The sequence below is a fragment of the Carassius carassius genome, chromosome 25 (genome assembly GCF_963082965.1).
Source record: "Carassius carassius chromosome 25, fCarCar2.1, whole genome shotgun sequence".
NCBI lineage: Eukaryota > Metazoa > Chordata > Actinopteri > Cypriniformes > Cyprinidae > Carassius > Carassius carassius.
In genome coordinates, this window is record NC_081779.1 from 7687523 (window position 1) to 7713857 (window position 26335).

At 38.5% G+C, this 26335-nt stretch overlaps 1 protein-coding gene across 2 annotated transcripts; it reads right to left on the reverse strand.

The window, feature by feature from the left end:
- Positions 1 to 285: 285 nt before the first annotated feature.
- LOC132104046 (neuronal acetylcholine receptor subunit alpha-7-like) lies at positions 286 to 26335 on the reverse strand. 2 transcript variants are annotated; one of them, XM_059509231.1, is made up of 10 exons: positions 26231 to 26335; positions 19952 to 20091; positions 19609 to 19653; positions 19005 to 19114; positions 17998 to 18077; positions 10070 to 10237; positions 8463 to 8657; positions 6367 to 6453; positions 5560 to 5669; positions 286 to 3639 (listed from the first exon to the last, which is right to left on the reverse strand). In XM_059509231.1, exons 2-10 carry the CDS (start codon positions 20027 to 20029, stop codon positions 2860 to 2862), a joined length of 1653 nt encoding a protein of 550 aa, XP_059365214.1. In that variant the 5' UTR covers positions 20030 to 20091; positions 26231 to 26335; the 3' UTR covers positions 286 to 2859. The 2 variants fall into 2 exon arrangements, with proteins under 2 accessions (XP_059365214.1, XP_059365213.1); XM_059509230.1 differs by lacking the exon at positions 26231 to 26335 and adding an exon at positions 23240 to 23527.

Below are 26335 nucleotides of genomic sequence, written 5' to 3' on the forward strand. Positions count from 1 at the left end.
ATTGCTATAATGACCCTAGCAATAAAGTAGTACTTGCAATAAGACCCGGAAACCAGTTTGTAAGAACCACATTTATGTGGTGTCACCAGACATTTTCGCATAAAAAAATTCTTTAAAATTTACCTGAAATATGACTGGCCTCAGAGGCAGATTTTTTTAACAGTATACAGTCCATTCAGTGCAAAACCATATATGCTTCAGTCATTTCTCTGAAGACCTTCACTGTGAATTGTTCATCTTGTACAACTCTATTTCTATTTTTCAGTAAATGGCCAGGCCACACAATATTCTTGTTTTCTATCAAACTCAACTATATCCTCTCTACCTTCAAAGAAACAGTCCAGGTTATTTACAACTTTTTAAGCAGAGTCATTTCTACACCACTAGCATCAACAAACCCAACTGTAAAAACAGGTACTGTAAACACGTACCTCAGCTTCCAGTGCTTTCCAATGAACAGGAGTGATCTAATCATAATGGTCAATATGTGACTCCTGGCTCACAGTTAAAACAGCCAGTCAAGTTCTCCTGTTTGATTACTCATCAGTATGGATCCCGTGAATCTGAACAACACATATTTTGCATGATTTTAGCTGAAATACAATTTATGATACAAGACAAAACATAACATTGACCAACAATTAAGGAGGTTTTGGAATGGTCAGGAAACGATCAGGAAACTTTTTTTCAATTCCTTTCGAAATTACACCTAACAGCTTTAAAGTTGTAAATAAACCAACTGAAATGGTATCGTTCTACTTCGTTCATTGGTTGTACAGCACCCTCCAAAGGTTTGAATGCTTTCCAAGGGGCCATTCACAAAGAAAGCATTTTTTAAAAAAAATGAGAAAATGCCTAGAAACATGTTTTTTTTTTTTAAGTTGAACTTATAACTCGAGTGCTGCATTTTTAGAATGCAATGTAATGCGTGAGATGCTGCAAAAGAGACACAATCACAATGGTAAAACATCCTTTTAGCGCATGTTTACATGGAAAACTACAGAAAAGCGGTACAGTGGAATATAAAAACACAGCCTCTAAAGTTTAATGTTGGGTTTTAGACAAAATCAGCACAAATCCTTGTCAAATTATTTCTTGGCATGAAAGCTTTGAAGTAAATTTCTATTATGTTTGAAGACCAACAGTAATTATTTTCCTTTTGATCACATAACGTAATAAATACTTTTCACAGATTGTATTGCCAGATTTTTCAGATTGTAATGCCTTATTGCTAAATTAAACTGGCCTAAGTTTCTTTTTTTTTTGAAGATTATAGGATCAGCGCACCTTTATAGCATTTATGGATTTTATTGTAAGACCAAACAGGGGGAACAGGTTAAAAACAGCTTAAGGTGTGTGTTCTGAATTTATTAATATTTGAGTTACTACATTGTTTGTGTAAGTCTCTTATAAATGCAAAGCCATAACAAGATGATCAGTATTTATGCTGATATTGCACAAAACCCCACTTTACCCAAGGTTTTTTCAAACATTTGTAGGATACTGTATGTGTAGGTGGAAAACAGAGCAAGAAAGAGAGATTTACCTCAAATACCCGTTTCTTTGTAACAGTAGAGAATCAGGGCACAGTTACTGTGGTTGTGGCTCTGCTCCTACTTAGTTATTCATAAGATCATCTCTGTCTGAACACCTCAAACTGTCTGTCATTTCACAGAGATGATGGGAGAGAGGAAGGGAGATATGTCTCCACTGTCTTTGTGCCATTTCTCCAGAAGCTATGTCTCAGGGGATTATTACTCTTTCTTTCCACACTCTCTCCCACTTCCCTTCTGCAGTATGTTTTTCTCTCCTTATCTGTTTTGTGACGGATGCACTAACTGTTTGGCTTTTTGAGGGCATGATGCGCTATTTTTCTTAAGCTGCGAAGCCATTCTTCCTCTTGCCAGTAAATGCTGCTGAGTCTCACTTACCCCTCAACCGCCTTCTCCGTCTGTTTCTGTCCATCACTCTTTCATTTTCTTCTCCAGTTGTGTGAACCACTTCTTCAGCCCATCCTTCTCTCGTTTTGCGCTGACTGTGTCTCTTTTTCTAATACACTCTTGTCTCATTTTGTCTCTCATTACCCTTGTTCTGCTCTTGCCTCGTTTTCTTGTGAGGCCTTAATCTCTCCATCGGTCTACATCTCTGTCCACTTCTGGGGGGTATTCCATCTTTCACTTCTGCTTTATCTTTCCATTATCTGAAACTCAAACTTTCTAGCAGTTCTCCAACTCACCTATCTGTCCTTGAAACAAGTACATTTTCCATTATTAAGACAATAGTTTTTTATCTGAGTTTATATGAGCCATTCACCTCTCATCTGCCACTATTATCAATATTTCTCAGTCTTTTCTGCTCTTCCCTCCCTCCCTCTCTCCTCGCCTACCCGTAGATAAACATTACCAAAATAGATTTTGACATCTTAGAGAAGTTTTGCACTGTGCTGGATGTAAGATGTACAATGTCACACAATTTTGAGTAACAAGACAGTCATTCTTCAGTGGTTCATGTGGGGTTTTGAGGCGCTTGACACAGCTGAAAAATCAATAATCAGTGTTTCACTTTTTTTTTGTTTAGTTTTTCATTCATTTCATACCGAACTAACCCCTTTGTCATTTACAAACACCTTGCAGTGAAGGTCTTTAGCATTCCACCAACATCATAGTTTGGTTTGAGATGCCTGAGCACCCCTTAAATATCCAGGACATAAGCCATTCAGAAGCCTTCTCGATACAGACCTCAAGATACTGCATTATTCCAAACACATTCTTGGGGGAAAAAAAAGTTAGGGAAATGAATAGTTTCCATTTACGGTCAAACCCAAGTTTCCTGAATGCACGTTCGCTTCCAACAAAGCAATCAGACAAAGTCCTTGGAAACTGCCTCCACAAAGTTAGGTGCTGACATGAGAATGGAGATGGTGCAGATGATGTTGAAAACGCTGAATGCCACCAGACAAAGTCGGTCGATAACGGCTGCAGCGAACTTCCACTGTTCGGACAAGCTGTCATTTTCATCTTGTCCACGGAACCTATCAGCAACGAATCGCACCTCTTCTAAAATAGCCTGAAGCTGTGGGTCTCCTCCGCTGCTGGTCCCCGAGCAAGAACAACCTCCGCCACCACCGGACACCGTGCTAGGACAACCTGTAGCCTCCAGATTGGGAGCGGGAGGCGGCGGAGGGCTGCAGAACTGTGAGGGCAGGTGAGGTGGCGGACTGGAGCCTACAGCTGGAGGAGAAACCACCGCAGTACGAGGGCCGCCAGACATGCTGTTTCTTTGAACAGACTCTGCGAGCAAAGATGGCGGAGAAGCTTCGTCGAGACTGGAGAATCCAATATAAAGCAGGTTGCCATTGTTGTTAGCACTGTTGGTCTGGTTGTGAAGATGGTGGGGGTGGCCAGCGGCCGCTTGAAGGAGGCTTTGGGGATGAAGGGGGTGTAGCGTAGAGGACGTGTGGTGGTGGTGGTGGAGGTCTGCAGAGGCAGATCCGGGTGCGTTTGGGAGGCTGCCGATCTGGGAACCTGAAGAGCAACGTCTTAAGTGAGGGGCACAAGGAGGGCGCTCAGGGTCTTCACTCTCACCAGGACGCTTCATACGCAAAAACCAGGCCACCCACTGGAGCAAGACTAGCTGAACCTAAGAGAAGGCAGACATGTGTATAAGAGAATAGGTAATTAAAGTGTTCAAACATTTTAAAATTTTTTTATTTGTTAATTTATTGTCTCAAATTTTAAACATTGAGTGATAAAATATACTATCCACCTTTTTCCTCAACGCGGAAGTAAGCTTATGGGTGAGACTTCCGTTTCATTAGCCGCTATAGGTAAATAACGAGGAGAATAATAACGTGCAGTAAACAGTAAAACTGTTTGCACTACAAACCAGTGTGTTCTTAATTAAGATAACAAATTAAAAAAATATGATAGGATATATGAATTGTCAATATCAAGCAGAAAAACGAACTGTTTTGTACAGCTAAAAATAGCTGGACGCAAATGAGACCGGAAGCTAGACCCATGAAAGTCATCTGGGTTTCTTAGTGCTACTCATTACAGTGTTGCTGGTTGTGGATACTGTAAGGAAACTGAATTAATAAAAATGTGTAATTGAAGATATTTGGAGATACCATCCTTTTCATTCAGGTTAAGAATAGCCTATTATGCATTATGTAACCATTTTGGCATAATTTTATGTATTTATGTAAGAGGAAGCATGCATTTCACAGCAGCGTGTCAAGCCGGTTTGAACCATATACTGAACATGCTCTACACATACAGTCTAAACAAAAGGTTATACAGCACTGTCTGAACAAATAAAGCCCAATAATCCATGCAGTTCTAGCTAGTGTCTGCTAAGTCAAGAGGGGAAAAGTTTTGGAAGCAAAGGAGTTGTTAAACAGCAACATGTGACAGCAATGACTAAGATGCAGAGCGAGATAAAGTGTTGACAAACTAGAATTATTCAGTTGCACCGCCAAGTCCTGGCCAAGGAGAGGCATAAAATGTACAACTAGTGGGGTTTTCACTGCTTTCATCTGCAGAAAAACTGCAGTTTGAGCAACTAGGACCTTCTTTGGCATATTTGCACACATTTTGGTTTATTAAAAGATCATTTAACGCAAGCGATATACATGTTTGGCTATCATAAACAAAAGCAGTGCCACTAGTGAAATAGCACAAATCTTTCAGAATATATAATGAATCAGACAATATAATATAAAATGAAAGAACAGGCATTACCAAGACACTCTAGATGGACTTGAATATGTTTCTCTCATCTTCTTCTATAAATACAGTTCCAGAAGCCCTCAAGGGTTTGTCAAGCATTAAAACAACATCTTTCCCTGATCAGTATCCATCCACCTTTCCGTCTTCTTCTGAACTCTTTTTAGCTGTTTAGATCGTAAGATAACTACCATTGCTGTTATGGAAACCTTTATCCAGGTTGTTCAGAGAAAGAGTTTTCCTTTTCAATTCTTTTGAGCCCTGACTCTAGAGGACATTTTCAATAACTAAACATGTCGAGTATTGGGTGTGAATGTTGCTAAAAGCTGATCCAAGGATACAATCATAATAATAATAAGGGCTAGAATATCATTGAAATTTGAGATTTTTTGACATGTTGACACCTAGTTACCATTCAGAAAACCATAGCAACCAACCTGGAGGCCCTGATACTTACAATAGCATTGAAAATATAACTTAATTAATGGTAGTCTCATTGAGTAAATACACCTGTCAGCTTTCTCTTGTTGTTGCATTTGGCTTTGTAAGTGAATGGCGTTCGATCAGCACGACCGGGGCACATCAGCTGAGCTGCTAATTGGCTTGCAGAACGCTCAAATACGGTCATTCATCAACGCAGACAGATCGCAGATCTATATCCATCTGCATCCTATTTACTCATTTAGTCCCCTCTACTGTTTGCTTTATCTCTATTATCATTGCATAGATAAAATACTGCTTTCAATGCAGCCGACATGAGAGACATTGTTGTTTGCTTAAAAAAAACTTCAGGCACCTGAATGTGTATGTGTTTGTGTGTGAATAGACGTACCCATTTGGGCATGTTCCCTCCGTTGGGGTCATGGTGGTGATATTGGAGCACAACCACTGTGGCAATAACTGACATTCCAACAATGATCATTATACTGGCAAAATACTGTCCTGAGAGAGAAACAGAGAAAAGAAGAGAATACAGAATGCATAAACCTTTAATTTATTACTCTCTTAGTAGGATAGCCTTTTATCAATCCAGTCATGCTAGTAAAAACCAGGGCAAATGTAACAAAAAAGGGGCATTGATTATAAAAGAGCGGCACAGGGAAGAAAGGCAGAATGAGGAACAGATGAGTGAACCATAAAAACTCAGTCATAAAGAAGAGGAGCAACAGACAGGAGAGACAAAACGCTATGGATGAACACTCTTCCAGCAAGTGCATTTCTGCAGATTACATCTTTGCGGCTTCAGAGGGCCTTTAAACCAGAGGGTGGGAAAAGTGAACGTGGGGTGGAATTTTTTATTTATGTGTTTTTCCTCGAGGATCATCTCTATGTCTAGGTCAGTTTCATTTTTGTTTCTCCTGCCTCTTCTCTCTCCTGACCTGCTCATCAGTTCCAGTTAGCGGTCTTTTACGAGCCATGTTGCAAATTACCATAAGAAGCCAAGCTCCTGGCTGCCAAGATCAGGGATTTTGGCCGTGATACAGAATGAAGAGCGATTTGTTCTTCAGTGATGCAATGTGTGCATCTGAGCACACGTAAAATGCTCTCAGGCAATCCGAGATGCAAATTATCAGTTTTGGATGAACATTTCCTTTAAAATATGTTAAAATATGCACAAACACAGACATGCATGCTTTACCTATTAGCGGGATGGAGTCTGAGGTTGCTGGCATGATTTCTGCCACCAATAACATGAAGACTGTTAATGAAAGTAGCACTGTAATACCTGTGAATAGGTAAAAAAAAATAGGCTGCGTAAACAATACATATAATTGCATAAATAATTAAACACATATTACCAGATATTAGATGTTTACTGGTCCAGGTAGAAGAATTGGTCAGAATTTGGCCATTTTATATATATAGTTTCTTTTATCAACTATTTTTACTTATACTTTTTGAAATTAAGGTTTATTTAATTTGAGCTAATTTTTGTATGTCTTATTACTATAAATCATTAAATCATATTCTTTATCACAATAAGTCACGTCTACAAACTTTTATTGGTAGAAATATATATACATATATATATATATATATATATATATATATATGATACAAATAATAATTCTAATATATGTTCATACATGTATTTATATGTGTATTCCTAGGGATTAAATCTGTGTAGATATCTGCATCTTCCATTGAAAAACCAATAGCAGTTGACCACTAAAATAGATGCCTAATTATACAGCATCTCTAGTTATGTGTGACATTGGCACTACATAAGATGCCCAAGCACAGCTTCTTATTGGATGTAACTCATCTTGACAGAATTTGATTGGATCTGATTGGAAGGCAGTGCAAGGCTTGATGGAGTGATACATAAAGTGAATTGCATCAGGCCATTTCTCTTCCTCACTCTTCCATCGCTCTTTAGTTCAGTTCAAGTCATCTCCCTCCCTCTCCGGTTGCTATCCATCTCCCCCCGCCCAAACACACACAATCCATCTATCTCTATATGCTGTTTAAATCTGCTTCCGCTCTCTCATTCAGCCTCCTTCTCTTACATATGTTTTTTTGCTTTGATTTATAAGTGCTATCTTGGCATAATGAACACTCAAAAGAATTATTGTCACAATTAAGACTAACTGAATTCGGTGAGCGTGATTTCACCAAGTACAACATGTTCCTGGACCAACATCCTTGTCCATTTCAATTAACCAATCAGAATTTAGGTGTACGATCAGGATTAATTGCTTCTACACCCTTATTAATCAGCTATCAATTCCCTTTGATTTTAGGCATAAATTATGGGTAGGGTTATGTTTAGGGGTAGGGATTGGTTTTAGTCTACATTTCTGGACAGTAATGTTGATCCAGGATCAACAAAAGATGTTGATCCAGGAACATGTCTTACATTGTCAAAATACAGGTAAAACACTTCCTTCAAATTAAATTGATGACAATTAAAAAAAAAATCATTATCCCTTTAATATATGCTTTTTATAAAAAAACATTTATTTTATAAAATGTATGTTTGAACTTTTTTTGTGGTCTATCCTTAAACTAGTGTCTGATACTACGTACATCTATCAAAGATGTTTCAATATTGCAGACCATGTTCCTGGAAAGTGCAATGCATTCTCTCTCTTACTCCTTACACACATTGACTCATCACTGCTTTAATTGCATTAATAGATTAATTGCCCATATGAGTGTACAGCAAAGCATTTCCCTTCATTGCCTCTTTTCCATTCTCTTTGGCTGCGCTAAGCTAAGTCTTCTCACGTCTCCTTTACTCATATACTGTGAAAACCCTTCAGTTCATGCCTCATTTCCTGAAAGACATATCTAAAATTCTTTCCATTCCATCTCTGATGACTGTTTTTACTCTTCTTTGAACTGTCTAAGTTGTTGTTTGATGGCAAACGTCTCTTGACAGAGAGTTTAAAAAAAACCAAGATGAAAAGCCCTTGATATAAACCAAGAGTTCATTCGACATGACACAATCAGACTCTATCTATGAAATGAGCACCCACACATTTTCTTTTGCATGTCCCTGCTCTCTGTCTTGTGTCTAGAACTTGGCAAGGCTGTGGAATTATTTTTTTCACTGCATCAAAAATATACAACATCTTTCTTCCAAATCAATCGTGTTTAGTTTTAAAAGATTTATGTAATCTAACTCCAAAAATTGAAGGTCTTTAAATCTGATGCCATCTCCGCTTTTTCCTTCTTATCTTCTGTAAGCTGTCAATATATTTCTCTTTCTCTGTCTTTCTTTCATAATACCTAGTGAAATCTTCTCTCCGGAGTCAGCAGGCAGTAGGAAGATAAGCAAGGTCATGGATGAAAGGAGGACACAAGGAACGAGAAGGTTCAAGGCGTAGTAGAGCGTCCGTCGGCGAATGGTCACCACAAACGTCACATCTGGATAGGGTTCTTTACAGCAGTCATAGAACATCTCGTTTCTTGTGCCTGGCACACCTGGGTAGACACAGCATGTGAGGAGAATAACGAGTATGTAATGAAAGAGGGATAAAATTCTGTCGATTGGTCTCATGGTCAAAGAGATGCTGTTGTCCTCAAGAGTAGCCGATGCTGCTCTTCCACTTTTGATCTACAAGAAAAAACAACATCCTAATATGCAGATGCAGCCAGAAGCAAGTTATTCTCCACAACTGAGCATCATCCTTTTGTCTTGAACATCATTAGAGATCTCCAACGTTTTTTCATACTGTCCTCTGTAGCCCTTCAAAAGTGTAAAAGGAAAGTAAGAAACCAAAACTAGTGAAAGTGAGGAACAGACTGAAATATTTTGCATGTTTGGTCACTAGACACATGAAGAAACAAAGGCATTTTGTGTCATTCTTGAAGTCAGTGTCATTATATGAAAATAAATGGCACATAATACAAAAAAAAAAAAAACTTTTATGTTCTATGGGAGAGAAAATGTTTAAAACAACATGATGAAACAAAATTACACAATTATCATTTTTGGGTGAAATATTCCTAGCATGGTTACACAAATAGGGGCTTGTGAGGGAACCGCAAGGGTTTTGTGAGTTGATGAAAAGCTAATAATGAATTATGCCAAATGAAAAATGAAAATAAACATTTGGGGGTGCATGTGATTCATGTATTCACAGTCTTAGAGCATTTACTGTAAATGCCACAAACTGCATCTCTGTTTGTGCAGCAAGTTTAACTTATTTGCACATTTGCATAACTTGTATATTTTTATAAATAATAAAACAAACCTCAAGTTTTTTTTGTTTTCAGCTGAAACCAATCTGTTTTTATGTAACTGACAATTTAGGCCTTTTTAATATCAAGCGAGTACACTGAACAATTAAAAATATTCAAGAAAAGTTCAAGAGAGTGACAGCATGATATTACAGATGCGCACAGCAAGACAGAAGCAAATGAGAGTCAGTGAAAGAGAGAATTGTGCAGTGCAAGATGTTTTTCCAGTCCGCTTCCTCTTATCCACTCAATTGAATTACATTCATTTCAATACTAACAGGCTCATCAGATGAATATGAATGGACATTAATTTAACAAGATGGGCTGGATATTTTATTTTCCAATTCTGAAGAAATTTCTGTTTTATACAGCAGGCAAGAATCCTCAAACCTGTAAGCTTTAAACGTGTACCTACCACATACTTTAAAAAAAAATATGCAGTATGCATTTTAACCATTTAAGCATGCATCTACCAAACTGAGAGGTCAGTTTGGTAGATGCATGCTTAAATGGTTAAAATGCATACTGCATTCACTGCCTGAGCCGTTGTTGTTTACTACAGGAACGCAGAGCACACGTCATAAACTGCCTGTGGGTGTTACGTTCGCTTGATTGTGAGAAGCTTACAAGGGATGTTGTCTCTGTTCACTCACCCACAAGATCCCACTCTCCGTTGGGCATATAGCCTGAGATATCAGCGTCATTCATCTGGAGATCCAGCAGCCAGCCGTCAAACGTCCACGAGCCGAATTTAAGCTCGCACTTCTGGATGTCAAACGGAAACCAGCGTACATCCACGTTACATGTGCTCATAAAGATACCTGGGATGAAGATGAAGAACAAATTTAAGGAAAAATGTCTGTGCTTTTCATTCTGAGCAAAAGTCAGTATTTAAACTGCCTGACGAATGTACTGCCTCGAAATGCCACAGCGATTCTTCATCAGCGCTGTATTGCAGCAGCCAACTCGAAAATTGAATCCAATTGACCTTTTCACTGAAGTAAAACCAGATAGTTAAAAGATACACATTCAGAAATGCGAGAGCCCTGGGAAACACCATTACATAAACACCTTTATGCACTGTACAGATAACCAGGCTGAGACTCTCATTATTATCACACACACACACACCAACTCCATGAGTCATATCAGCAACTAAATAGACTCACTCAAGTTTAAATACCACAAATTAGGCAGACAAACTCGTTTATTGTTTCAAACAGCTTTCAAATAAGCCATTTTGAATATTGAAAAGAAGAATTATGACAGATATGGATGAGAACGGTATTAATAGTTTTTTTTTTTTTTACCACACAGCAGTTGAAACCACTGGCTCAAAGAGCTTCCTAATCGTACACTTACATATTTATTGAAGAAATCACACTTGAGATGGAACAAAGGGAAGCTCGATGGGGCTTATGTTGCCTCTGAACACTGATTGAACAAAATTACACCATGAACCTTTGAGAGTCTCTTCTGAATAAGTGATTCTCATGCAGCAAACATATTTAAAAACATAAGGACTAAATCACCACAGATGTAGGTGAGCAGTGAGCAGTGCTTGAATGGAATTATTTGAGAATAACTGAAAACTCTAAGCTGTAGCACAATTATTTTTTCTAAATTAGGGTTGTCAGTCAGAGTTGGTTTCTATGGTGTTTTGGGTGGTTGCTCTGTTAATGGCCCTAAATAAAAGCTCATGCTGATTTCAATCGGTTATCAAATTTAAAAAAGCACATGCATCATTCATGTAGTAATCATCATTCATGTTCGCAGCACAAGTAATAAGGGTGAAGCTAGGCTTAGGAGTTTGTTGAAATGAGCAATAGTAATAGTCATGCCTTCTGTAGCAAACAACAGTTACAGCACTTAACTCAAGGCATTTCACTGCTTTTCAAAACAACAGAACATGCTGTTCATTTCCTTGCATTTTAGCCTTTGAAAAGAGTTTCCAGAGCTGAAAAAAAAGATGATAAAACAGATTTCATACAAAAAGAGAAACATTGATTTTCCGAGATCAAATGTTTTTCAGGTCATTCATAGTGTTCTGCTGTACAGACCCCATCCACATCCTCTTCAAACTGATCTACACTGCTTCAGAAGATTTCTGAATAATTCACCTCTGTGCTGGGCTCTGATTTGAGACAGAAGTTTCTCTTTAATCTATGGTCCAGATGAAGACCAGAAAGTCTTCTGAAAATGGTCCCAGGATCTCAATTCCCAGTTTGGGGGGTGGAGAGAAGAAAAAATGTAACCACTTTGAAAATGCTTGGCCTGATCATATTACAATCATAAGCCAGAACCTTCTTCTTCTCCTTTATACTTATATACTTTAAATAATCAGGTTGAATATATATATATTAGTTTCAAACCAGTTTATATGTGTGTGTGTGTGTGTGTGTGTGTGTGTGTGTGTGTGTGTGTGTGTGTGTGTGTGTGTGTGTGTGTGTGTGTGTGTGAGAGACAAATAAATACATATATTTTTTGTTTTTCTATGCAATTTTTTTAAATACATTTATATATATATATATGTAGGGTTATAGGTAGGTACTCAGTGTAGGGTTAATAAATGCTGCATGCATAATAATAATCATGACAAAAATTAAAAGCTGTTCTCATGACAGGACATGTCAGTATTTCATGTCAACTACCCATTGCAATAATATTCTCATCTCAGAATCAGAATCAGAGTGAGTTTTATTGCCAGGTATGTTTACACATACGAGGAATTTGTTTTCGTGACAGAAGCTCCGCAGTACAACAGAATGACAGCGACAGAACATAAAACACATAATAAAAGAATATAAAAATACAAAAAATACAAGTAAGTAGATAAGAAATGACAATATACAAATTGACAATTGTAGGCAGGTATATTCCAAAAATGCAGTTATGTATGTACATGTATATTATGTGCAAAATTTAAGTGTATACTAAGTATGTGTGTTAGATAAATTAAGTGTATGTGTATATAAATATAAAGTGTAGTGTGTTCAGTGTGTTCAGTGTGTATCAGCTGTTCATAAGATGGATTGCCTGAGGGAAGAAACTGTTCCTGTGTCTGGTCGTTCTGGTGCTCAGTGCTCTGTAACGTCGACCAGATGGCAACAGTTCAAAGAGGGAGTGTGCAGGATGTGAGGGGTCCAGAGTGATTTTAACAGCCCTTTTGCTCACTCTGGATAAGTACAGTTCTTGAATAGATGGGAGAGTTGAACCGATGATTCACTCAGCAGTCCGGACTACCCTCTGTAGTCTTCTGAGTTCAGATTTAGAAGCTGAGCTGAACCAGACAGTTACTGAAGTGCAGAGGATGGATTCGATGATGGTGGAGTAGAACTGTTTCAGCAGATCCTGTGGCAGGTTAAACTTCCTCAGCTGGCGAAGGAAGTACAACCTCTGCTGGGCCTTTTTCACAATGGAGTCAATGTGAATGTCCCACTTCAGGTCCTGAGAGATAGTGGTGCCCAGGAACCTGAATGACTCCACTGCAGTCACAGTGCTGTTCATGATGGTGAGTGGGGGAAGTACAGGGGGGTTTCTCCTGAAGTCCACGATCATCTCCACTGTTTTGAGCGTGTTAAGCTCCAGGTTGTTGAGACTGCACCAGACAGCCAGCTCTTTAACCTCCTGCCTGTAAGCAGACTCGTCACTGTCCTGAATGAGGCCGATGAGTGTGGTGTCGTCTGCAAACTTCAGGAGCTTGACAGAGGGGTCCTTAGATGTGCAGTCATTAGTGTACAGGGAGAAGAGCAGTGGGGAGAGAACGCAGCCCTGGGGAGCTCCAGTGCTGATTGTACGGGTGCTGGATGTGTATTTTCCCAGCCTCACTAGCTGCTGCCTGTCTGTCAGGAAGCTGTTGATCCACTGACAGATGGAGGTGAGCACGGAGAGCTGAGTTAGCTTGGGCAGGAGGAGGTTTGGCATGATCGTGTTAAAAGCCGAGCTGAAGTCCACAAACAGGATCCTCACATAGGTTCCCGGTCTGTCTAGGTGTTGCAGAACATAATGCAGTCCAATGTTTACTGCATCGTCCACAGACCTTCTTTAGACTTGGGACAAACTGAAGAGGATCCAGCAAGGGTCCAGTGATGTCCTTCAGGTGAGCCAGCACCAGTTTTTCAAATGACTTCATGACTACGGATGTTAAAGCCACAGGCCTGTAGTCATTTAGTCCTGTAATTTTGGGTTTCTTTGGGATGGGGATGATGGTGGAGCGTTTGAAGCATGAAGGGACTTCGCACAGCTCCAGCGATCTGTTGAAGATCTTTGTGAAGATGGGGGCCAGCTGGTCAGCACAGGATTTCAGACAGGCTGGTGTAACACAATCTGGGCCTGGTGCTTTTTTCCTTTTCTGCTTCCAGAAGACCTGGCGCACCGCATCCTCGCTGATCTGTATTGCAGGTGTGGGGGAGAGGGGGGATGCAGGAGGTGTGAATGGTGAGAGTGCTTGATTGGAGAGGTGTTCAGGATGGGTTGCAGGAGCTGTTAATGGTGTGAACGGTTGTGTGGAGAGGTGTTCAGGGCAGGTGATGGGTGTTCTTTCAAACCTGCAGTAAAACTCGTTCAGATCGTCTGCCAGTCGTTGATTCTCCACAGTGCTGGGGGGTGGTGTCTTGTAATTGGTGATCTTCTTTAGACTTTTCCACACTGATGCTGAGTCGTTCGAAGTGAACTGAGTCCTTATTTTTTCAGAATAATTCCTCTTTGCCACTCTGATCTCCTTTTCCAGTATGTATTTAGCCTGTTTATACAAGACATTGTCCCCCTTCCTGTAAGCATCTTCTTTGGCCTGACGGAGCTGTCTGAGTTTTGCAGTGAACCACGGTTTGTCATTGTTGTAATTTAGTTGAGTCTTGGTAGGAATACACATATCCTCACAGAAACTGATATATGATGTTACGGTCTCTGTGAGTTCATCCAGATCGGTGGAAGCAGCTTCAAAAACACTGTGAGGTCAAAACAAGATTGTAAATCCTGCTCTGCTTCATTAGTCCATCTTTTTACAGTCCTTAATACAGGTTTAGCTGATTTTAGTTTCTGCCTGTAGGTCGGTATAAGATGAACCAGAAGGTGATCAGAACGTCCCAAAGCTGCTCGTGGAACAGAGTGATATGCATCCTTTATTGTTGTGTAACAGTGATCCAATATATTACTGTCTCTTGTGGGACAGGTAACATGCTGTCTGTATTTTGGCAGTTCACGGGAGAGATTGGCTTTATTAAAGTCCCCAAGAATGATTAACACAGAGTCCGGGTGTTGTTGTTCTGTGTCTGTGATCTGATCAGCGAGTTTCTGTAAAGCCAGGCTTACTTGGGCTTGCGGAGGAATGTAAACACTAACCAGAATGAGCGAGTGAAACTCCCGCGGCGAATAGAACGGCTTGCAGTTGACAAACTGCATTTCTAGATTAGGACAGCACATCTTCTTTAACACAGTTACATCTGTACACCACCGTTCATTGATGTAAAAGCATGTCCCGCCGCCGCGCGATTTCCCCGTTGATTCTGCGTCGCGATCCGCTCTAAACAGCTGAAAGCCCGGCAGATGGAGCGCGCTGTCCGGTATGGCGTCATTCAGCCAGGTTTCCGTGAAACACAGAGCAGCAGAGTGTGTGAAATCCTTATTTGTCCGAGAAAGCAGAAGGAGTTCGTAAGTTTTGTTGGGTAGAGAGCGTAGATTTGCCAGATGGATGCTAGGCAACGGCGTTCGAAATCCGCGCTTCCTGAGTCTGACGAGCGCGCCAGCACGCTTTCCCCGTCTGCGCGTCCTGAAGCGTTTGATCAGCGCCGCTGCTCCTCCGATAACAATATTTAATAAAACGTCTGAATAATTGAAATCGGGAAAAACATCTTGTGGTGCGTTCTGCCGAATGTTCAGCAGTTCATCCCTGGTGAAACTGATTGCAGGAATATAACTAAAGACAGGACAAACTAACAAAAAGACAAAAACATATGCAGAGCACGTCACGGAGGCAGCCATCCTGTACCGGCGCCAAGTGAACTCTCTTGTTATGATTTAAATTGCTTCTTCAACAGTTATTATGAGATCTTTGTTGTCAGACTGTTTTAAAAATGCCTTTTTATGTAGCCAAGTTTAATACTTAATGAGTTTTTGTTTAAATCCCTAACCCTAAGTATGAGCAATTCTCCTTATAAAACAGCACTAATTACATTTTAGCCTAATTATGGATCTGATGGTCTTCTATGCAGCTGTGATCCAATGCCAGTTGAGAGTTAAAGTGGAGGGAGTCAGTGTTTGACTCACTTATAAAAATGAGCCAGTACTGCATTTCCAAAGGTTTCCCAATCACAAATGTCCTTCCACTGAGAATCAAACTGACACCCTCTTTAGTGTTTGGTAATCGGACCCCTGGAGTGTATAAAAACCTTCCTCTGGTATCTTGGCATTTAGAGAAGTCTTATCCAGACAAGTTTACAGTAAATTCAAGAGCACAAAGGTGATTTTTTTCAAATCAGTCTAAATCTAAATTGATACTGTACTTAAACACAGCTCAGTCTAAGCACCCAAGATCTCCGCTGGATTTTTGCTGCCTCTCTTCTCCATGTCGACGGCTTCTACTCCAGGGAACCAGGTGACTAATCCTAAAAGCTAATCAATAAGAACGGCTAGCGAGCTAGCAAACCTACTCTCGCTTAATGGATTCTTCAGAGGAGAGGCATGGGGCAAGCAGTACAGACATTGAAAATATTGAATAAGATAATGCAGGGAAGACCTGAAAGCAGCTGGTGCATGCTAAAAACCTGTTATGAGCTCTAAGACACCTGCTAATCACGTTTTCATATGTCTGGGCATTTATGTAATATTGATGTAGTTTCCATTGGTCACTGCCACTACTGGTTCCATCTTTGCACCGCAAAACTAGACAAAATGAATAAAATACACACCATGATTCTGTGTAGGCACTGTAGTTTGCCTTAAATCTTTCAGGAAAATGAGTCACCAGCCCTACAGGGCACCGCCTGTCAGTAGAATGCCACCGAAATGCGGATGAGTCAATATTAGAAAAGGGTAATCTACTCTGAAATTAAATTTGTCAGCACAAGCTGTTCACTGCAGATTACTTCTAAACGAGTCTCTGATTCACTACACTCTTATAGCAATCATGTTCATATCATTCAAAATCTGAGTTTTGAGAAATCAAGCTTTCAAAAACTTCTGCAGGTCACATTAAAGTTAAATAGAAAGAAAACAAAGCCTTTCTTGCATTATTGTTTTTATTTTATTTTATTATTATTGTTATTTAATTGTTTTATTTATTTATTTACCTAATTTGTGTTTTATGACAGTTAAACCAAGACATTATACAATTTATAGCATATAAACTATAACATATATATATGAACAGAAATTTTATTTAAAAAAAAATATATATATATATATATATTTTTTTTTTTAAATATAATCAATTAAATTCATGAAATATGGCAAATGTGGAAAAACTTGTTATCGTCATCCATGTGCATAGTGTCACTGACACAGACACCAGGACAAACAGTTGCAGCAAATAAACCAAACATCTTTTTTTGTCTGTGTGTGTGTCCCTGGATTACCAACATCTGTTCATGCCCACAAGCCACTAAAGAATAAACATATTTTTGAAAACAAGATGTGAGATTTTCTTTATAATTATTTCTCGTTTTCTTCCCTGCTTCTTTTCTTTCCTCGTCTCTCTGCCTGACTTGACTTCAAAAGGGCAATTGATTTCTGTTTGCTACTGAGGGACTGGATGACTTTAATGTGAAGAAGAGAAAAGCAGCAATAAATTGCAATGAAATCAGTGTGAGGTGCAAATACAAGCCACTGGGGCACGATCTGCTCGTTATAGCAAATGTGTGTTTGTTTGCATCTGCAGCGAATCTGAGGGTTATTTAAAGACTCATGCTTTAGTGCATTGCATGAATCTGCATATGCATGTAAGAGAGAGAAAAATGTTTTTCTTCACAGACATAAACTGAAGAATCTGTGATACTGGAAAAACCATGCCATTGCTTCAGCCTGTATTTATGTACAATGCATATATTTTCATCAAAGAGAGATTTCTGTTCTCATTCAGTTTTCCAAAAATAAATGCAATATGCATTTGCAATGCATATTCTTAAGCACTACTGCTCTCAGAGGAAATAAAGTAGCTGCAACATAATTCATGAACTTTCCATTTCCTTTTGCACCATAAACGTCCCTGTTTCTGATGTGCATATCTATAAATTGATGACCCATGAACCATCATTTACTATGGCACATGAAAGAGGCTCCTTTGATTTTCATACTCCGTATGCAGAGAACTCTTTAATACTTAAACGGCATTAAAAATGATATCCTTTTGTCTGCATGACTGCATTTCTACCGACAATATTCAAGTGTGCTTCAACTGTTGCACTTCCCATAAAACATGTGACCTTTTCCTGCTGCCGTCCTATGGTTTATTTCCATCTAAAAATAATTTTATAGCTTAACACTTTACTTTGAACACCACTGGAGTTTTTGTGTTATGAACCGCAGCTTACTATTGCTTTTATCATTATATGTACCATAAACCTTAAGCATAAGCGTTCACACTGACCTGGAGGCAGGTAGTTGCAGTAGCCACTGGAGTTCACTACAATATTTGATTTGAATGTGGAGTCAAACTCGTCATCTGCACTGCAAATGGAGAAAGGATGCATATATTAGATATTTTTTGCTGAGTATCAGGGAAATATTGCAAGCCGGAATCAAACCATGAACACCAAAAATCAATCTTCACATTCAATAATTACTAAGCCACAGCTCCAAAATCTTTTTTTTTTTTTTCTTTCAAGACAAAGACATGATTAACATTCAGAGACAGTGATAAGGACAACATCTTGGTGCAAATTTAGGCAGTCATCAGATTTAGGGCTTTGATTAAATATGAGAAAAGACTCCTCTGGTTCATAAGGTTGTAACAAGGTATGAATGAATAATGTCCTTTCAAAAAAATTAGCTAGAGGCCATGATTAAATTGACTGTAGTAGTAAGCTCCCATGTGAATCAGCTCTGAATTAAAAAAAAAAGGGATGTCTACAGCGAAGGATGTTAATAGGCTGTTTGGACACCAGCTCTTCGACTAAACGATCTGCTTTTGCCCAAGGACCAAATTTTCAGTTCATTGATCTGTAGCTGCTCTTCTGTTTAGCCCCTACACTTTGAATGATGGCCCCAATACTGCAATCCTCAAACACATGCACACAAACTAACGTCTGCTGATTACAGTTCCCAGGTCAACACAGATTTTTTGATGTTGTAGATAAAAAAGTATATCACTTCACTGAAGGATTTTTCTCTTATTCTGAAGTGTCTCTCTGCATGATCACCACAATTATCTATTCAAATCTCGTTGAGGGAAGTAACATATACTTGTTTTCACTTAGCAAACAGTTTTTTTCCAAAGCAACTTACAATTGAGAAAATGAGTATACAGATACAACACACAAGATGGAAATAAATCCAAGGAAAAAAGCAAAACAAAACCACGTTACAAAGTCATAAGAATACTATTTAGTGTAATAGTAATGAAATGTCTTGTTTCAATAATACAAATGCTTATACCTATTGTAGAGCAGGATGTCTGGTGTCCACACTTGGTCAGTGGTGAAGCGAAGGTTTTTGACACCTGGGTACTCCGACTGGTTCCACTGCAGATAATGATCATACCAGTGCTGGGGAGTATATACAGAGAAAGAACTGTGTCAGCCGTCATCAGTATGCTTTCAAAGTCCAGATTTAATAAATTTAATATTTTGACTCGTGAAGAAAAAATCAAGGTTACGATGGAAGTGAACGGGTAGATTTTTGGAGAAGTGTATCATTTTAGAAAAGAAAAAACATTCAATCTGTTAAAATTCATATATTATTTGAGCTATAAAGCTGTTTAAATTATGAATTTTAAAGTATCTTTAAGAGTGACATTGTCAAGTTTTATGGCTTTACTATTAATAGAGTGAGTATTTTAATATTTATGGATTGGCCCCATTTACTGCCATTGTAAAAGTGCCTCTCTGTAACCCAAATTGTCCTTCATTTTTGTCATCAAGTGGAATCAACATTATGCTACAAATCTGTACTGTACCCAGAACAACTGATGTACTAGATATACTGAAATATAATTTGGTCACTTAGTTAAGCAAAAGGCTACTAACTAGTTGTGGCTTACCATGTTAAGCCAGATATTGGAGGTCAGTACTTGATTTTTCTCATCCTGTATGACCAAGAATAATTAGAGTGAGTTCAAAATCAACTGTGTGCTTAAAGATAAATGCCACAAAATGAAAAATAAATACCACTCATTGAGTGAAATTAAAGGTCAGCCAGTGAAAACTGAAAACAGATCAACATTTTCAGCTATAGAAAAATAAAAATATATATTTTGGACAAAGAGCATCACTTGGGGTGGTGGCAGGAAAATAAGGTGAGCCGAAAGGATAAAGAAGATCATGAAACAGAAACAGGTCAAAACACAAGAAGGCAAAAAAAAACTAAAAAAGAGAGTGACTTACCACATCCATGATCTGTATCAAGCTCATAGACAGAAAGACAGTGAGAGGTTGAGAGTCGTTTGCAACAGGCCTTTCCATGCGGTTATAATCCTTCAGGAGGTTCTTCAACAGGGTCCGCTGGTATGGACCCTGCACCGACACTGACAGAAAGACATGAATGTACTGTACAGCCCAGAGACATACCAGACACTTCAAATCAAGACATTTATTCACTGAGCCGAGACAGAATGATAGACAGATAGATTGATAAAATAACAGATTGACAGACAGAACGATGGAACAAAACCATAGAATGACAGAACGAGGGATGGATGGATATATAGATAGATAAATAGACTTAAATTAATAGATATAATATGCAATAGAGAAAATAATGGACTGAAATAGAGGTGAAGTGTAAAAGGGCTATAGCAACCTTTGCCAATAGCTAATTTATGTCATTAGCTTTTACTGTACTTTAAATTTTGCTGTTGGAAATCCTTAAGAAGTACATCTGTGAAGGCCCAGAGTTTAAACATTCAATTATTTCTGCCTAATAACCCCAGAAAAGAGGATTAAAAGCTGTGTGAAGAGTGTGTGTGTGCATGGCATGTGTGGAAATGGTATGACTGAATGGAAGAGAATAAATTTAACGGTTAAAGGCAAGAAAGGACCAGCTCTTGAATTTATTACTCTCATTTACACTAGAAAAACAGTGCTAGCCTTCAGCCACAACAACAGGTTTAATATCGGATTCCCACTGGCATTCTCAACTGACTATGACCACTAGCAGCAATGAAAAGAGAATATAGAGCTTGAGGCATTACTGACATGAAAAATCCTTCAGGGCCATTCTGTGTTGTTTAGCAAAAAAAAGCATTAAGCAATGTTTCTCAGAAGACATTCCCTAAAGGGCATACAAGCTGAAAACCCCCCGGACTAGATGATCACTAAGGTTAAGAAAATCTGAATAGAAACAAAGGTGGAGGGATGCCATTGTTTACATCAGTGAAGTAAGCAGCCTTTACCCTTGTGGTGACTGAAAGAATTAGATCAACATGCTCCACCCACATACACATCTGTACCAAATGTGTGAATTTAGCCTGATTGTCATGTGTTCAACAATAACTTAAGACTCAACCAAGAAGGGTAACTGGACCCAAGAAATAATTTATATTCAAGGATAATTACATTTAATAGTTCAAAAGTTCCTTCACCAATGTTTACAGCATGTCTATGACTTCCATACAGCTACATCCATAACCTTCTATCTGGGAATTATTTTACATTTACATTTTCATTAAAAACCAGAAATATCAACCCTGGAAACATTAAGGTGTAGGCATTTATTGCTTTCGACATTCTGATAAAACATTTCTTGAACTTACTGTAGAGGCAAGTAAATAATAAGAACCATTAACAGAAATATCTGAAGAATGGTAGTTTTAATTTAAACTTAGTATGTGCTGATTATTAAGCAAATATCTACCTGCTTTTTATAATTAACGTTCTGTTTGGAGTCCGATAGACCTCAAGGCCATTCTTAACGATAAAAAACACAGAAATATTAGTTTGATACTGCATGACTTTCCTATTCTTATGAGAAATAATTGTAATCAAACTTTCACACAGAGAAACATTTAAAATGTTTGGTGTTTAAATGCAACAAATTTTCGCATGCAAAACCTGCCGGTCTTTTGTATAAATTTTAAAGATATGTCTAGTTTGTTTTCTTTTATTTGTCTAAAAAAAAACTCACAAGACACCTTTTAAAAAAGTACATGAATACTTTGTGGTAAAAGGAAGGGTTAATGCTTCAATAATATCGTTCATATGATGTTGTGTATTTGGTGTAATGCAATGTGTTTATGCGGTTTAAGGTAAAACATTTTTTTTTTCACATAATCTACATTACTGTTAATCCTCTACCTCCCGCCTTTCTGAAACATGTTGATTTTTACAAATCTCATCGTTCTGAAAAACGAAGTGTGCTCTGATTGGCAAGCTATCCAGTGCATTGTGGTTGGCTGAATACCTCAAGCGTGTGACTGAAATGTTACGCCCCTCACCATACTGTGATACTGGAAGTCCTGACGCGACGCACAGCATCTCCAAAACATGCCAGCAGCGGCTACAACAATATTACAGTAAGAATGAAAGTTACACCTTCTTTCTTTGTGTGAACATTTGGGTGGCGTTAAACAAATCGTCCCACACCGTGACGTAGAGATGGGGGGGTGTTTAAACGAGGCGTTTTAGGAGAGTGTGGACGAGTCTTAACTTTTATAAAGAATATCTCTTTGGATTTGAGACTTTAGTCTTCGCAACTTTACAGAACTTTACCTCTTTATACACCAAGAGCTTGTAACACTCCAAAGTTGAAATCGCATCATATGACCACTTTAAAATTATTCAAAGTCAGAATAAGAAGTACATTTTAATTATTTTGACCATTTACAGTATATAAGTGGGATCCCTGGGAGACATACAGAAACCTATACTTAGAAACATTTCCATCAAAACACTACATTTTCTGCAACTGTGAAAACATGAAGACACGGAATATTCTGTGGGGTGACACAAATTCTAAAATTATAAAGAGAATTAAACATTAAGAGAATGTACGTGAAACGAATCCAGATGGCCTGGTGTGAGACTGACAACCCAAATAAAAGTTCTGCTTTTTGACAGACAGATGAAGAGAGAGGGGGGAAAATGAAAGATAAAATAGAGACAGGCTTTCCATGGCAACACACACACACACACACACTCCTTCTTTCTATCCCACTGCAGCAACATGTCAACAACAAAACTGGTGTTCTAAATCTAAAAATGCATTCTGTGCCTCCGTCACCTCCATGCAGTCTATATGTACTCATGGATTTAGAGGAATGAATGAGAGAAAGAGAGAGAGGAGACAGGAGGGGGAGAGAAGGTACAATTTATGATTGCAGCTTCTAATTCTTCATGGCAAAGCAATTTTGTTTCATTCTGCCTCTCATTCCCTCTGATTCCATCTGATTCTTCCTCTTTCTCTCTCTCGACTGCAACAGTGGTTAAAAAAAAAAACATCTGGTGGCACAAGGTTGCCCACAGGCAAACAGGTTTGGAGAGTGCACATATGCAAGAACAAAAACTATAATACCATTATTACAAAAATTATAATACCATGATCTTTTGTATAAACCCAAGATCTTTTGCTGCTTTCTTATAAATGTTTGCCTTCATTCTCTTTCCTAAATAATTCTTTCATACACACACAGATATATATACTTACATGCATTTATGTGCACATAGTGAGGAACCTACCCTGGATCAAAGCGGAGATCCCACATAGAGTGAAAGCCAAAGAGTGCCACATTCCAGGAGATATGAAGGAAAAGCAGGGCAGAAAACAGGAATATGTTCAGATATGGAAAGAGGAGGAGGAAATATCCTCGTGGAGTGGAGTGGAGGAGAGGAAAGCAAGAGCTGGCTTGATGCAAGCAGTGGACAGAATAAATGTTGAAGAGAGAGAGAGAGAGAGGGAGAGAGAAAGCGAAAGAGAGAGAGAGAGAGAGAGAGAGAGACTACCCAGTGATGTTGGCAAATCGTAGCGACTGAGAAAAAAAAAAAAAACAAGCCTGATTGACTTGAGACTCACAAGTCAGCTCTCTCTCTCCAACCAAATCTCTGAGATTCCCTAAGAAGAACAGATGAATGAGAAGGAGGATTGGGAATACAAAGGGAGGGAGATCAAGGACAAAACAGGGGGAAAAGGGAAACTGATCTTCCTGTCTTCCTAAAATAATCACATTCAGTAAAATCCTATCCTCTTTCTCCTCTCTCTCTCTCTCTCTCTCTCTCTCTCTCTCTCTTTGTCCTACTTTCATACAAATTCTCAAAGTGAGACAGACTATCATCTTCAGAAAATATCAGATGTGTCACAATGGAAAAAACTTTTGCTATATAGAGGATATTCCTTTAAAAAATTATACAGAAACGTTGCTGGATTTTCAGATATTATCATTTTAGTGGTTTGAGGTTAGCATGATTAAAAAAAAAAAAAAAGAAATTATACTTGATTCAGCAAGCATAATATGGATCAAAAATGACAGTAAAGCCTGTTTATTAAAAGTATCATGGTTTCCACAAAAATATTAAGCAGCACTACTGTTTGAAACATCGTTAATAATGAGAAATGTTTCTTGAGCAGCAAATCATCATATTAGAAAGATTTCTTTGCCATCGGGTATCAAAAATGTTATTTGTGGAGAAAAAGTACACAAAGTATTTCACCACAGAACAGGAAACAATTTGAAGTAATTACAGTAGGCCCTAAGTAAATTAATTACAACCCGAATTCCGGAAAAGTTGGGACGTTTTTTAAATTTTAATAAAATGAAAACTAAAAGACTTTCAAATCACATGAGCCAATATTTTATTCACAATAGAACATAGATAACATAGCAAATGTTTAAACTGAGAAAGTTTACAATTGTTTGCACAAAATGAGCTCATTTCAATTTAGATTTCTGCTACAGGTCTCAAAATAGTTGGGACGGGGCATGTTTACCATGGTGTAGCATCTCCTTTTCTTTTCAAAACAGTTTGAAGACGTCTGGGCATTGAGGCTATGAGTTGCTGGAGTTTTGCTGTTGGAATTTGGTCCCATTCTTGCCTTATATAGATTTCCAGCTGCTGAAGAGTTTGTGGTCGTCTTTGACGTATTTTTCGTTTAATGATGCGCCAAATGTTCTCTATAGGTGAAAGATTTGGACTGCAGGCAGGCCAGGTTAGCACCCGGACTCTTCTACGACGAAGCCATGCTGTTGTTATAGCTGCAGTATGTGGTTTTGCATTGTCCTGCTGAAATAAACAAGGCCTTCCCTGAAATAGACGTTGTTTGGAGGGAAGCATATGTTGCTCTAAAACCTTTATATACCTTTCAGCATTCACAGAGCCTTCCAAAACATGCAAGCTGCCCATACTGTATGCACTTATGCACCCCCATACCATCAGAGATGCTGGCTTTTGAACTGAACGCTGATAACATGCTGGAAGGTCTCCCTCCTCTTTAGCCTGGAAGACACGGCGTCCGTGATTTCCAACAAGAATGTCAAATTTTGACTCGTCTGACCATAAAACACTATTCCACTTTGAAATAGTCCATTTTAAATGAGCCTTGGCCCACAGGACACGACGGCGCTTCTGGACCATGTTCACATATGGTTTTCCTTTTTGCATGATAGAGCTTTAGTTGGCATCTGCTGATGGCACGGCGGATTGTGTTTACCGACAGTGGTTTCTGAAAGTATTCCTGGGCCCATTTAGTAATGTCATTGACACAATCATGCCGATGAGTGATGCAGTGTCGTCTGAGAGCCCGAAGACCACGGGCATCCAATAAAGGTCTCCGGCCTTGTCCCTTACGCACAGAGATTTCTCCAGTTTCTCTGAATCTTTTGATGATGTTATGCACTGTAGATGATGAGATTTGCAAAGCCTTTGCAATTTGACGTTGAGGAACATTGTTTTTAAATTTTTCCACCATTTTTTTACGCAGTCTTTCACAGATTGGAGAGCCTCTGCCCATCTTTACTTCTGAGAGACTCTGCTTCTCTAAGACAACGCTTTTATAGCTAATCATGTTACAGACCTGATATCAATTAACTTAATTAATCACTAGATGTTCTCCCAGCTGAATCTTTTCAAAACTGCTTGCTTTTTTAGCCATTTGTTGCCCCCGTGCCAACTTTTTTGAGACCTGTAGCAGGCATTAAATTTTAAATGAGCTAATTAAGTGGATAAAAGTGTAAAATTTCTCAGTTTAAACATTTGCTACGTTATCTATGTTCTATTGTGAATAAAATATTGGCTCATGTGATTTGAAATTCCTTTAGTTTTCATTTTATTAAAATTTAAAAAACGTCCCAACTTTTCCGGAATTCGGGTTGTATATTAAAATAAATTAATTATATTCAGTAACTCTAATAAGACACTAACGTTAGCTAAAATAGTGGCGTATAGCAGGGATTAGCATAAATGTCTAATTTACGGCCATTTCCCTTTCAACTATGGCAGAGTATCACTTTAAAGAGAATTTAGCCTAGCAAATCAGTTAAAGTTTTACTAAAACATCTGTTCTATTAGAAAAATATTCATATTGTATGATTATAAGCACAGAAATTAGCATTTTAAGAGCATTTAAATGTGTTGAATTGCCCTGTATGTCTGTATGTTTGTGTTTGCAGAGTAGCCTTGTAATAATAATATAATATAAAAAATGTAAACCAGACAGTAAAATGTATAGCGACTTACCTGAATAATAAACATCCGGTTTAATGTCATAGGTCTTTGAATGTCTAATAACTATCGCCCTGAGCACAGTCCGGTCCTGAGATTTGTTACCCTCAGGCCAACGCA